Raw genomic sequence first — 15,160 nt, forward strand, 5'->3', positions numbered from 1 at the left:
AGGCACAATGTCTACAATCAGTACTCACTTTGATGACAGTCTTGAGCGTGCCAGTGTAAGGTGCCGACTTGGGCACTGGGGGTGGCGGGGGCACGGCGTGGCGCATCGTCAGGCCCAGTGCCCACAGGATAGACACTTTTTCTGCCTGCTCCTCTGGCGTCGCCTCAGGAAGCTTCACCGGTTCAGATACTTCGGGCGTGACAGTGGGTGTGTCCTCACTGATGGTAGCTGCCAAGTCTTCATCATTAGTAATTCCTCCAGATTCCTTTTTAGCAATGCGGTCCAGAATTTCTTCCAAGACGCACTTCACATCTGAGGAGAGCTGCTGTTCTGCTGATAAAAGATCCACGAGATGGCTTTAGGAATAAGAAATTCTAGTAAGTTTTTACAGTTACTTTGTACACAACAGTATACATTTTGATTAATCATTTATGTATATTGGAAGATACTACTTCTTCCTTCGAGAAACTATATTTTGCAGAACATGTGCTGTGTTGGTTGAGTGATAACTGCGTTTATTGCTTCCCCAAAATGTTCACTGTGGGACATTAACTGTTATACAATTTATCAGAGGATGTGTGAAGTTATTTGCTCCTACAATCAATCATGCCTAGTTCAAACTCATTCAGTTCTCTCTACTGACTTATTCAGACAGAAAGCAAGTTTATGGTATTTTTATTCCTGTGTGTGTGTGTGTGTGTGTGTGTGTGTGTGTGTTTTGTTTGCTCTAAGGAATTAGGAACTCTTGAGGCTTTTCCACAGTGTGATGAAAGGAGCTGCAGTTTTAAGTCCCCCCCCCCCCCCCCTATATATATATATATATATATATATATATATATATATAACAGAGGGAAACATTCCACGTGGAAAAAATATATCTAAAAAGAAAGATGATGAGACTTACCAAACAAAAGCGCTGGCAGGTCGATAGACACACAAACAAACACAAATATACACACAAAATTCAAGCTTTCGCAACAAACTGTTGCCTCATCAGGAAAGAGGGAAGGAGAGGGAAAGACGAAAGGATGTGGGTTTTAAGGGAGAGGGTAAGGAGTCATTCCAATCCCGGGAGCGGAAAGACTTACCTTAGGGGGAAAAAAGGACAGGTATACACTCGCACACACACACATATCCATCCACACATACAGACACAAGCAGACATATTTAAATATGTCTGCTTGTGTCTGTATGTGTGGATGGATATGTGTGTGTGTGCGAGTGTATACCTGTCCTTTTTTCCCCCTAAGGTAAGTCTTTCCGCTCCCGGGATTGGAATGACTCCTTACCCTCTCCCTTAAAACCCACATCCTTTCGTCTTTCCCTCTCCTTCCCTCTTTCCTGATGAGGCAACAGTTTGTTGCGAAAGCTTGAATTTTGTGTGTATATTTGTGTTTGTTTGTGTGTCTATCGACCTGCCAGCGCTTTTGTTTGGTAAGTCTCATCATCTTTCTTTTTAGATATATATATATATATATATATATATATATATATAACAGAGGGAAACATTCCACGTGGAAAAAATATATCTAAAAAGAAAGAAAGTGATGAGACTTACCAAACAAAAGCGCTGGCAGGTCGATAGACACACAAACAAACACAAACATACACACAAAATTCTAGCTTTCGCAACAAACGGTTGCTTCGTCAGGAAAGAGGGAAGGAGAGGGAAAGATGAAAGGAAGTGGGTTTTAAGGGAGAGGGTAAGGAGTCATTCCAATCCCGGGAGCGGAAAGACTTACCTTAGGGGGAAAAAAGGACGGGTATACACTCGCTGACACACACATATCCATCCGCATATACACAGACACAAGCAGACATTTGGTCCAAACTCTTTGCCTTTACAAATGTCTGCTTGTGTCTGTGTATATGCGGATGGATATGTGTGTGTCTGCGAGTGTATACCCGTCCTTTTTTCCCCCTAAGGTAAGTCTTTCCACTCCCGGGATTGGAATGACTCCTTACCCTCTCCCTTAAAACCCACATCCTTTCGTCTTTCCCTCTCCTTCCCTCTTTCCTGATGGGGCAACAGTTTGTTGCAAAAGCTTGAATTTTGTGTGTATGTTTGTGTTTGTTTGTGTGTCTGTCGACCTGCCAGCACTTTCATTTGGTAAGTCACATCATCTTTGTTTTTCGATATATTTTTCCTACGTGGAATGTTTCCTCAGCTACTACAAGTATTTACGATGCAGACTTTTGAAAGCATCAGAACTTCATTTTAAATGCAAACCAAGAGGGGTACAGCTTGATCCTACAAGGAGAGTAAGGAAGAAGTGCCCTTGAAAATGTAAGTGCCCTTGAAAAATGCCAAACTATAATTCCATAGTGTGGTAAACTACACTTATCACCGCCTGTCACTCCACGCCGGCCACACAAGCAACTTGTTGCGCTGGCATGCCACAGACGTTATTTCATGCCCTGAGCTAATGCTCGCTAGTCGTGGATGTGAGGACCGACACCAGACACTCCACCACCGGCCTCCAGCTCTATCTACGACACCAACTTGCTGTGCCGACTCAAAACTAGTGCTGTCAATTCCAATGACATCATTGATTGTCTCCATCTAGGCTGACGTGAGCCTCCAGAAATCAGCCTACACCATATCATTAGCTGTTAGCTATCAAGCAACCTCGAAGTTTGGACATGTTGTTATGCTACAGACTGTATCACTTCTCTTTGTACTTCCATGTTATGCCATCATGCATTGTATCAAATAAACAAATTCAAAAGTAATTGTTTGTTTGTGTGGTCTGCCACAATACAGTGTCATCTGGTGTTCAAGTATGGTCATTTAATGTGCTTACTTCTTGAGTTTGTCACTGGCCATAAGTGATTTTTCATATATTGGTATTGTGTTGAATCATCATTTGCTATTTTAGAAGGATGCTATTCATGCCATTTTTCCGCTTTACCTCGGAGGATGTCTCCCACAGTCAGAGACGAAATGTCAGGGGAGAATTTTATTTATCGACCACGGCCTATCAGCCCTCAAGTTTTAAGTGAAGACCATAATGGCTGTGAAAGCCTACACTGTATGATCAATCACTGTGTAAGTCTATCCACCAATGGAAGATGCAAATGATGAAGACAAGGATGCCTTTTACGAGCAGTTGCACGATTTATTTGATGAAACAACCAGTCATGATGTTACACTTCTTATGAGCGATATGAAAGCATTACTTAGCAATGTTCGTAAAAGCATTCAATATGTTGGACCCTTTGCAACAGCACAATGCATTTATGATAACGGTTAATGTTTCAGATTAATCTATACCCTTCTGAGGTTCTGTATAGAACATAAAATGATACATAAGATAACCTGGCTTCACCTGACGGAGACACTTTAAATGAATTTGATTATGTTTATATAAATAGTCAATCGACGTCATCTTTGTGAGATAAATGAATCTACCATGCCGCAGATGTGGGGTCAGACCATTTCTTGGCCTGAGCAGACTTTAAACTGAAGTTCAAATCACAGCAATGCTGGGTGTATGTAATTCTGTTGTTAGTTTGCAATGAGTAATATCTTTTATTTGTCGAGACTAAGTTTCTGGCAACATTCATTATCAAACTTTGTGTCCGAAACTAATCATCGCAAATGAAGGATATTTCTTATTGCAACTTCGACAGTGCCACAAATAGTAGTTTCTGCAAAATAAATTTCTGATCCGTTTCTCCTGCATCATGCTGGAGACACTTTAATGCAGCAAAGCCAAAAGACATGAAAGTAGAAAATTCATTCGTAATATGCCTTAAAAATTGATTCCAGGCATTTCAAGATCTGACATCAAAATGGAATGTTTTAAATTCAAGAACTCTGTGAGATTATGTGCTGAAAAAACAATTGGATGACGAAGGGCAATGAAGATAAAGCAAAGGATTCAAGACAGAACTGGACATCTAATAGCAGAAAGAAAGATGGTAAAGCAACACTGTGAACAAGCAAAGATGAAGAAGAGCTTCAAATAGCTAAATGAAAATATACCAAAATAGACCACTGAGACAAAAGCGGTTGTAGAGCTGAGCAAAAGAGAGAGAGAGAGAGAGAGAGAGAGAGAGAGAGAGAGAGAGAGAGAGAGGTTGAGGTTGAACAGAAAGGTAGAGGGACACAAAATGCGGCATCTCAAAATGACACCAGGAGGACATTCTATTGTATGAGATCATTGCTGGAAGAAGCCCGACGGTTGAAGCATTGTTCCAGATTGAAGATCCCCGAATCGGCACTGTTGTGGAAACCAATGGATGGCTTCAGGAATAGATTAAGGCCTTGTAAAACCTGAAAAACTATTGCAAAGATCTTCAATGGAAGGATATGAACTGGACAGAAGCTGAAAACTTTTGCCTAGTATGCTACCTAGCACTGGAGGAACTAACTCCAAGTCTAGTGTGGTTTACACTTTTCGAATAATCACAGGTGAGTTTTTTGCTATAAAACCAGTTTACAAAAAATAAATTAAATAAATAAATACTAATGGTACGTGCATAATGAGATTTTGATTTCCTTACCCAATTATGGTAGGATCAGTAAGCTGATTGTTGGCACGCCAAGTAAAATATAGCCGTTAAAATTGTCTTATTTTGGAATATTACCCTTAAAAAGGTATGCTTTCAAACAGTAATTAATTTTGTCAGAATGATGTATTCAATTTAATAACTGGTCACGTGTAACAGAAATACCACCACATGTAAAGTTTTTGTTACCACATCACTGTATTGCCATTTGACACTTCACACCATGAATAATATTGTGGCCAGCAACCAAAGATGTCGACAAGGGGATAATTTCATAGCAAAATTGCAACCGAGGTTTGAGGAAGGCTGGCATGTACCAGATTCCGTGTCAATGTGGCAAGTCGTATATTGGTCAGACGATGCACACCGTCGAGGATCGATGCTGTGAACACCAGAGGACTGATGTATCCGAGCAAGTCGGCGGTCGCTGAACATTGTTTGTCGGAAAATCACGCTATGGAGTATGACCGCATGAGGATTCTGGTACAGATGTCGAGATACTGGGACAGCGTTGTTAGAGAGGTCATCGAAATTCGCACATATGACGACCTCATAAACCGTGACTGTGGCTATAATCTTAGCAAGGCTTGGGAACCAGCGATTGGGTTAATCAAGAGTAAATCGAACAAACGTATAGTTGCGACGACCACGGCGGACAGAGCCATCACACCGATGTCATCTCAGATGCCGTCGCAATCTGTTCCACCACGCGACCTTGGCGCGGGGCGCGGACGGCGGAGGGAGCGCGCCGCGGGCAGAGGGTATTTAAATCGGCCGCCGCCGCGACCGAACCCAGTTCCCTCTGAGCAGCCATAGCATACGGATCTCCGTGCCGGCACGTTCACAGGAGCTCAGTCCGTCAGTTCACCTGATGATGGCGACATGTATGATCGCCGAAATATTGTGCCCGTTGGACACTATAGACCGGCAGCACACCCGTGAATATTTTGATTACGATAAATTTAGTTTGTCCAGCATTTAATATTTGATTAATTGTCTCAATTGTTTTATCTTAATGTTGAAGTCATGTTTTCAAACAAGTGAATAGGGATTGAATTCTCATTTGCAACCTGTTTAGTCAATCATTACCGTCTCTCACGAGCAAATAAAACATTATACTGGGTCCAGTCAACTGACATTTTTTGAAGAATAACATTTTCGCTTTGCCTGTTACCTTGACTTAAAAATCAGCATAAATGTTTATACATACATATCAGTATTGTACGAGAACTCTTCTTGCAAATTGTTCAAACATGCACTAACAGTGGCACAAAAGTGCAGTAGTAGACACACGACTGACATGTGCTATAACATCAGAATCAACTGTTATGTGAAACATTCAATCATATCATCAATTTTTTAAAAAAGGTTGCTGAAATGACTAGCTGAATACCAGAAACCTATCTAATATCAGCAAAATAACTGACTTTACAACAGTTCTGAGAATTGTTTTTATGACTGTAGAACACATTTTACCTTGCTCCGTTCCAGGTTCTGTGGTCGGTGCTGCGTTGCAAGTTACGGAACCAAAAGAAGCCAGCTCACCAGTTCGACACGATGACAGGGCCTCTATGTCCATAAACAGATCATCCGTCTTTATTGCCTCATCTCGCAATGTACTTTCTGCAGGAAGCTCCATGGACACATCCTCTGCAATGCTGTCTTCCACACCCGCTGTACTCATGAGTGTCGCAGGTTCCACAGATTCACTTTCTGGAATACTCTTTTCCTCGATCACATCCATTCCTACCTCCCCTACAGTATCCGAGGCACTTTCCGCACAGCTAGCATCTTGCTGCTCACATTTACCAAAGGAAAAGGCATTATTAATTTCAACTTCAGATGGAGTCAAATCTGAGACCTGTCCCTCTACTGATGTGAGCGAGTTTTCTGTGTCTGTGATACTGTCTGTTATGTCCCCACAAGCTTCCACACCAACCATATCACTTGTAACTGTATTCGCAAAGGTATCCATCGATTCTTCGATAACTTCAGGTGGGTCACTTCCCGGCCCCGGAACGACAGCTTCATCTCTGCTGGCAATTGAGGCCTCGTCTCCACTTTCTTTACTGCCCAAGGACTCACTAGCTGCCAAATCTGCAGTAGTGGTAGCTCTCACCCGATCAAATTCTACTTCCATTTCTGCAGGTACAGCTTCCGCACCGGATGTCGGCGTGGGATGTTCTATGATCTGAGCTGCTTGTACAGGCTCTTTTTTACTAGGAACAGGCACATCACTTTCTGCTATCAGGTAGTTAGTTATACACATGTTTGCAACAGGAAAGTCTCCCTGTACTCTGCTCGCATTGACGTGAGCAGCCTTGTCGCCAGATTCGGCCCATACACCAGTAACTTTTCTACTGGTCGAATTGACCGCCGGTGATTTTTGCACCTTCTGAAGCAGTCGCAACCTCGCCCCTTCACTGAGGCTTCGCTTCCTGTGCAGTCTCATTTGTCCCAACCTGTCCTTGTACAGCAGCCTCTGCTTATTACAAGGATCCAAACTGCGCCGCCGATTAATACGCTTAACTGCCGCTCGATTTTGAAACCTGGAATGCTGAGTAAATTTCACAAAACTATTAGCAGGTCTCACAAGGACAGTACTAGCTGGTAGGGAAGTTCCTTTCGCAGTCACATCATCTGCTGCCCTCACAACAGTACTACTGACTGGTACAGCGGGTAGCACACAGGAGATTTTGTTTTCTGTTGAGACAGTTTTAGCATTTTCCCCAGTAGTAGCCAGTAGGATGGTTCCTTTGGTCATCACATCATCTACTATCCTCACAACAGTGCTACTGACTGGTATAGCAAGTGGCACACTGGAGACTTTGCTTTCTTTTGGCACTGTTCTAACATTTTCCGCACTGTTACTTTCAGTCCTGTCACACGCCGATTCCAAATTAGACCCCTTCGAAACAGGGCCACTTGCCCCGACATCACATTTAGTTGCGGTCGGTGCAACTGCACTATCGAAATTACATTTGGCAGGGCTCGAACTTATCCTTTCTGATGTGAGATTCTGTTTTACTTCTGGAGTTTTCAAAGCAACACCTTCATTAGTTTCAATACTTTTCTTCTCCACTATTACCACAACAGTTTCACTTTGTACTGTCTCACCTTTATCATTAGTTGACTGTGTTGTCTCAGCATTATTGGCAGAATCAGCATTGGAGATTGGTGGGAGTTCAGTACATGCCATGTTCGTGACTGGAGGAAGTTCAGTACTGGAAGAATCTTTGGTATCATTAGCACAAGACGACACTGCTACACTGTCACACACACTCTTACTACTTGCAGTCTTAATAGGTGACCCTATAACATTATTATTCACAGGAGAATTTTCAAAATTACTCTTTTTAGTCTCTTTCACCTCCATCTTTCGGGAGTGATCACACAGCACATCCATTCTTTCAACCTCCATCTTTTGGGAGTTATCACATACCACATCCATATTTACACAGTCTTCTCTGACATCACTCACTAAAGGCACATCAACTTCTTTCATTACAATGTCTTCCACTTCTTTCATTACTACATCTTCCTTCTCTTTTACTACTACAGCTTCCACATCTTTGGTTGCAGCACCAGCCTCGGCTGCCGAATTTGCACAGCTTCTCTCGCTGTCATCTTTGGTATCAGTAACTTTATTACAAAACACAGTCTCTTTCTTCTCGAATTTTAAGGAACTTTCATCAGTAGTGTATTTGGCTTCTTTACTGCAAGGCAACTTGCAGTCACACAACTCTTTGGCAGTAGCATTAACTTTTGTCGCTAGCAATTTCCCGGTATCTAGCGAGTCCTCCAGTTTTACTTTACACGAGTCGGCATGCAGCTTGCTCGGTTTGCATTCATCCTTAAGGCACAGGTGATCAGACTCTTTAGAACTCTTCAGACTAACATGACTCTGATCTTCCACATCATTAACCAAGTTCTTAAGTTTGTATTTGGAGCCAGTGTCATCCTTTAGTTCTTTAATGTCAGCTTTGCTCTCCTTCGAAAGCTTCGATAGCTTATTCTTCAACTGATCTATAAGCGGTTTTCCTGGTGATAAATCACCATTTACGAGTTTTTCACTTTTGGTTTCCAACACACTGTCTGGAAGGTCTGTTTTTAGTTTGACACCTGTCTTCGGCACCTGCTTGCTATCAGCAGCCTCCTCAGCCTTCTTCACTGTAGTTCCGCTCTCCAGTTTCTGAAATGTGGGAAGATAAATGAATTAGCACTGATAAGTTAAATATTGCAATATGCTATTTTACCTCTCCACCAATTACAAAAGGCTTTTAATCCCCCATTATGTAAAAGTGCGTGTCTGTAGCATTAAGGCAATGATATATACATATAAGTTACCAATACAGTATTATAACAAGAGCAGAGTTCAAATAAAACTGCAAAGGTTAGCACAAAAATTTGCACCAAAATGCAACTTCAGCAATAATTTTTGTAACTCTAAAATACACAATTAGCAAACAAAGCTGGTAGGGCGAAGGAATATCAACAGCACCAAAGAACCTAAATTACCCATGACTCCCAGGTGACATCTTTACAGATAGTTCAGGTCAATATATTTTCACATATTATAGGTTCATTATGATTAATATTTTTGCTCAGGAATTAGAACATAGCTATTACTGTAGATACTTGTTACATTAAACCAAAGATGTCCCGTGAATATAAACACATTACTGCACATAAACAAAAACTGAAGGCTATTGTATCCCTCGTATGGAACTGTAAAACTAAAATAATGTGCATACAAAATTTATAGTGTAAAATATTTCACATAGAGAAAATTCAAGAATGTACGTTGCTATTTATTTGCACTTTACTGCTGTCAACTCTAATATTGTTGAACTACATATAATATGCTACTGCATACAGTTTATAGAACAAATGGCTTTACGTAAGACTTTCAGAATGGCCGTAGCAACACATCATAGATTATAATAATGGAATTCCTAGACAAAGCAGTGTGGAAAATAAGGAAAGACAAGGCTATAGCCGAGTGGTTGTCTTTTCCTATTTCATGTATGTACATGTATACACATTAATAAATTAAAGTCTGCTGCAACATTTTTCTGTTGGTATGTGGAGGCTCATCTCAGGAATTATTGTAGGGATTTTGTTATGGTTTTCACTAACAGATAATACTGTTTCTCAAGGAAGGTCTGCGTACATAATTTATATGCAATGCCAAACATGTCACCCGGCAGTAGATACTTAGTGCTACCCATGTGAAGCCAGAGTAGGTTGCTAGTAACACGTAAAGATATTACTAACTGCAATCATAGTGTAACCACAGGGGCTGAAAAATGGGAACACTGTGAGAAATGTCTGAACATAAATGCAGATGCTAACCAAGCCTGCAGGTTGCGCTGTTGGACCTGAATGTGAATGCTACCTTTGCGATGTACTCAATATGTTGCAAGTGTCAGTCTTGATCAGAACACTGTTCTGTGTAGTTGCAAGTGCAATATATTGGAGCTAAGTCAACTTGAACATAGGTAAATTGCTGGCGCTCGTATGGTGGGTGCTTCCATAATCAAAGTAGCTGAAGTGTTTTATGCTTCAAGAGGAACCATACTGAAGATTTATACGGCTCACAGGGAAAGCAGAAAAACATCATCTGTTATGTGACAATGTGGAAGGAAGTGCATGTGGAGTGAGTGGAATGGATGACCACTGAAGAGGATTATGATTAAAACTAAGAGGATGACAACTGTTGAAGTCACCACAGAACTGAACGTCACACTCGTGAACCATGTCAGCACCAAAATGACATGAAGGGAACTCAATAAGTATGGCATTGCGAGGCGAGCTGTAATCCCAAAACCACTCAGCAGCTATGTAAATTCCTGTAACAGGAAAATGTGGTGCCAAACCAAAAAAAAATCTGGACTTTGGGGCAATAGAAGGAAGTAACTTGGTCAGATTGGTCACGATTAACACTGTTTCCAACTTTTGGTTGAGTTTACATTCAAAAAGTGAAAAATATGGTGGGAGTTACTGATGATTTGGCCAGCCACATCATGGTATTCCATGGGTCTCAAAGTTACTCTACAAGGTTGCATTACCACTACAGGTTATGTGACTATTTTGAATGATCAGGCGAAAGGCTGAAGAACAGAGTATCTGAAAAAGATCTATATGCAAAACTGCTGTAGCGAAGATCTTGGAGAATGTAAATACTATAGGATTATGAAAGACCACTTACTGAAAAGCGGAAGCATTGAGTTGTCAACAGGCACACACAAAAGAAGGCAAACTTGCTGGCTCTTAGAGTTATCCTTTGATGAGCTGGAGCGTGCACACACACACACGCACGCATGTACAAGTATACCCCTACGTAGTACCACACACACACACACAAACACACACACACACACACACACACACACACAAGTATGCCCCTACACAATATGGCTAGACTGGCAGTGCCATTGTTATTTTGCGGCAGATGTACTGGGGTTGTGGTGGGGGTAGTGTTGGGTGGAGTGGGGTGGGGAAAAAGAGAGGGAGGCAGGGAGAGGGACTGCGGGTGGATGGCTTGTGGCTTGGAGGGAATCCTGTTTGCAGCCTAGGAATGCAGGAGGGAGGGAGGGGATGCAGGTATAGTTTTAGCAGCAGGTGGGAAGAAGCACACGCTTAAGGTGACATGAATTGCAAGGAAGTGATGGGATGGAGGAAGGGGAAAGCTAATGGGAACAGTTGGTTACTTGAGATTGAGGCCAAGATGATTAAAGGAGTGGAACATGTGTTTTAAGGATAACTCCCACATGTGCAGTTCAGAGAAACTCTTAGCGGAGGGAAGGATCCAGATGGCTCAAGCTGTGAAGCAGCCATTGAAATTGAGCATGTTGTGGCCGGCTGCATGTTGTGCAACTATGTGGTCAACTTTGTTCTTGACAACAGTTCAGCAGTGGCCAATCATCCTGCTGTACAGCTGGGTGGTAGTCATACCAACATAAAAGACTGTGCAGTGTTTGCAGCAGAGTTGGTATATGACATGGCTGCTTTCACAGGCGACCTGGCCTCTGTTGTGATAGGGTAAGCCTGTGACAGGACTGGCCTTCTAGAGGGAACCTTCCTAGCCCCCTGAAACTCCCAAGTCTAGTTCAGGTTCACTGATGATATCTTCATGATATGGACTCAGGCCCACAGCACCCTATCCACATTAATTTACAACCTCAACACCTTTTCTCCAATCAGCTTCACCAGGTTCTCCTCCACCTAAGATGCCACCATCCTGGATATTGCTCTCCACTTCGCTGATGGCTCCACCCACACCTCTGTCCACATTAAACCCATTAACTACCAACATTAGCTGCATTTCGACAGATGCTATCCCTACCACATCAAAAAATCCCTCCCGTACAGTCTAGTCACCCGCAGATGATGTATCTGCAGTGATGAAAACTCTCTTGCCCAGTATGCTGAATTTCTCACAAAGGCCTTAACAGACACGCAATACCCTCCAAACCCAGTCCTCACATGCCCCAAAACCCTCCCACCACCCTCTAGAATCTGCTACAAAGGAGTGCCCCCCTTGTCATCTAATATCACCCTGGACTGGAACAATTGAACCATATCCTTCGCCCAGGTTATTATTCACTCCCATCCTGCCCTGGTATGACAGACATCCCACCCAAGGTTCTTCCTGACCCTCCTAACAACCTGCACAACATTTTAGCCTGTCCCTATGCCACTTCCACTCCCAACCCTTTGCCACATGGAGCATACCCCTGTGGTAGACCAAAGTGGCAGACTTGCCCAATCCATGCACCCACTACCTTCTACTCCAGTCCTGTCACAGGCTTATTCCATCCCATCAGAGGCTGGGCCACCTATGAGAGCAGCCATGTCATATACAAACTCTGTTGCAAACAGTGCACAGCCTTTTATGTTGGTATAACTACCACCCAGCTGTCCAACAAGATGACTCATCACCAGACTGTTTCCAAGAACAAAGTCAAGGTGCAGCTGAGTACAATATGCTCAATTTCAATGGCTGCTTCACAATCTGAGCCATCTGGATCCCTCCCTCCACCAACATCTCTGAACTACACAGATGGGCGTTATCCTTACAACACGTCCTCCACTCCCATAATCATCTTGTCCTCAATCTTAGGTAATCCACTCTCCCTGCACCGTTTCCCCTTCATTCTGTAACCCCTTGCCAGTTCATGACCTCACATCACCTTCATAGTGTGTCACTTCCCACCGGCCACTACAACTACACCTGCACCCCTACCTCCCTCCCGCATTCCTATCCAGAAAATTGGCCTCCCTCTGAGCTGCTAGCCACTCAGCTCCAGTCCCTCTTCCTTCACCCTATCAGACACTACCCCCCACCACAACCAACCCACCTGCCATAAAATAACATTCGCACTGCTAGTCTAGCCAGCATCACATGGGGTACAGGTGTGTGTGTGTGTGTGTGTGTGTGTGTGTGTGTGTGTGTGTCCATGCGCAATAGTGCATGCACACTCACTGACTTTGGTTCGTACTCAAGTACTAGTTTCTGAAGGACAATATCTTTAACTTTGAATGTTACCTTTACTCAAAAAGCAGATGTATGTATACGGCACCCATACTTGCATGAGAACTATTATTGCAAACCTTTTCAAATACAACAAAAGTTTTTGAGTGATATAATTTATCGCTACAGTATTTCCCCGTGTTTCATAAAAATGCCAATTTTTTATCAGAGCATCAGACTGTTGCAGTGGCTAGTTCATAGTTTCTCGAGTATCCCTTGCACTAGTGCCATGAGTCGACTGTCGCATGATTGTGTAAGGCCAATACTGTATCGAACACAACGGCGCATCGGGAAATCTCAAGCCTACTGAAATAAAGCATTGTCTTCTAAGCCCTACCCTTACAAATTCTTCAAGATAAATTGTTACAAAAACTCAACAGCCAAAATGTCATCTGTAAATGTAAGATGCCCCTGATATTAAACCACGAAACAATGTAAAAACATTGACCTCAGCAGACATAGTTTCATCTGCAAACATAGTACGAACCCATATTATTCAAATGACGAATTTGGGAAAAAATCTCATCTTATAATCTATATATCTAAAAACAAAGATGATGTGACTTACCGAACGAAAGTGCTGGCAGGTAGATAGACACACAAAAACACAAACACACACACAAAATTCAAGCTTTTGCAACAAACTGTTGCCTCATCAGGAAAGAGGGAAGGAGAGGGAAAGACGAAAGGAGGTGGGTTTTAGGGGAGAGGGTAAGGAGTCATTCCAATCCCGGGAGCGGAAAGACTTACCTTAGGGGGAAAAAAGGACGGGTATACACTCGCGCGCGCACACACACACACACACACACACACACACACACACACACACACACACACACACACACACACACACACACACACACATATCCATCCACACATATACAGACACAAGCAGACATATTTAAAGACAAAGAGTTTGGGCAGAGGTGTCAGTCGAGGCAGAAGTGAAGAGGCAAAGATGATGTTGAATGACAAGTGAGGTATGAGTGGCGGCAACTTGAAATTAGCGGAGATTGAGGCCTGGTGGGTAACGGGAAGAGAGGATATTTTGAAGAGCAAGTTCCCATCTCCGGAGTTCGGATAGGTTGGTGTTGGTGGGAAGTATCCAGATAACCCGGACGGTGTAACACTGTGCCAAGATGTGCTGGCCGTGCACCAAGGCATGTTTAGCCACAGGGTGATCCACATTACCAACAAACACTGTCTGCATTCATGCAAATGGACAGTTTGTTGCTGGTCATTCCCACATAGAATGCATCACAGTGTAGGCACCTAACCTTCGTAACCTGTTAGTTCATCCCTATGAAATCCCCAAACCACCTTCCCTACCCTCTGGCTCCTATCCTTGTAACCGCCCTCGGTGTAAAACCTGTCCCATGCACCCTCCCACCACCACCTACTCCAGTCCTGTAACCCGGAAGGTGTACGCGATCAAAGGCAGAGCCACATGTGAAAGCACCCACGTGATTTACCAACTGACCTGCCTACACTGTGATGCATTCTATGTGGGAATGACCAGCAACAAACTGTCCATTCGCATGAATGGACACAGGCAGACAGTGTTTGTTGGTAATGAGGATCACCCTGTGGCTAAACATGCCTTGTTGCACGGCCAGCACATCTTGGCACAGTGTTACACCGTCCGGGTTATCTGGATACTTCCCAACAACACCAACCTATCCGAACTCCGGAGATGGGAACTTGCTCTTCAATATATCCTCTCTTCCCGTTACCCACCAGGCCTCAATCTCCGCTAATTTCAAGTTGCCGCCACTCATACCTCACTTGTCATTCAACATCATCTTTGCCTCTTCACTTCTGCCTCAACTGACATCTCTGCCCAAACTCTTTGTCTTTAAATATGTCTGCTTGTGTCTGTATATGTGTGGATGGATATGTGTGTGTGTGCGAGTGTATACCCGTCCTTTTTTCCCCCCTAAGGTAAGTCTTTCCGCTCCCGGGATTGGAATGACTCCTTACCCTCTCCCCTAAAACCCACCTCCTTTCGTCTTTCCCTCTCCTTCCCTCTTTCCTGATGAGGCAACAGTTTGTTGCGAAAGCTCGAATTTTGTGTGTGTGTTTGTGTGTCTATCGACCTGCCAGCGCTTT

At 43.1% G+C, this 15,160-nt stretch overlaps 1 protein-coding gene across 1 annotated transcript in view; it reads right to left on the bottom strand.

The window, feature by feature from the left end:
• The window catches only part of LOC126209861 (mucin-17), a 154,312-nt gene that overhangs the window by 111,112 nt on the left and 28,040 nt on the right, over positions 1 to 15,160 (bottom strand). The window contains exons 6-7 of the mRNA XM_049938987.1: positions 5,992 to 8,707; positions 29 to 330 (exon numbers count right to left, since the gene is read on the bottom strand). Coding sequence (XP_049794944.1) covers positions 29 to 330; positions 5,992 to 8,707 — 3,018 coding nt within the window. The remainder of the gene's footprint in view (positions 1 to 28; positions 331 to 5,991; positions 8,708 to 15,160) is intronic.

Source organism: Schistocerca nitens, chromosome 10, assembly GCF_023898315.1.
Source record: "Schistocerca nitens isolate TAMUIC-IGC-003100 chromosome 10, iqSchNite1.1, whole genome shotgun sequence".
Lineage (NCBI taxonomy): Eukaryota > Metazoa > Arthropoda > Insecta > Orthoptera > Acrididae > Schistocerca > Schistocerca nitens.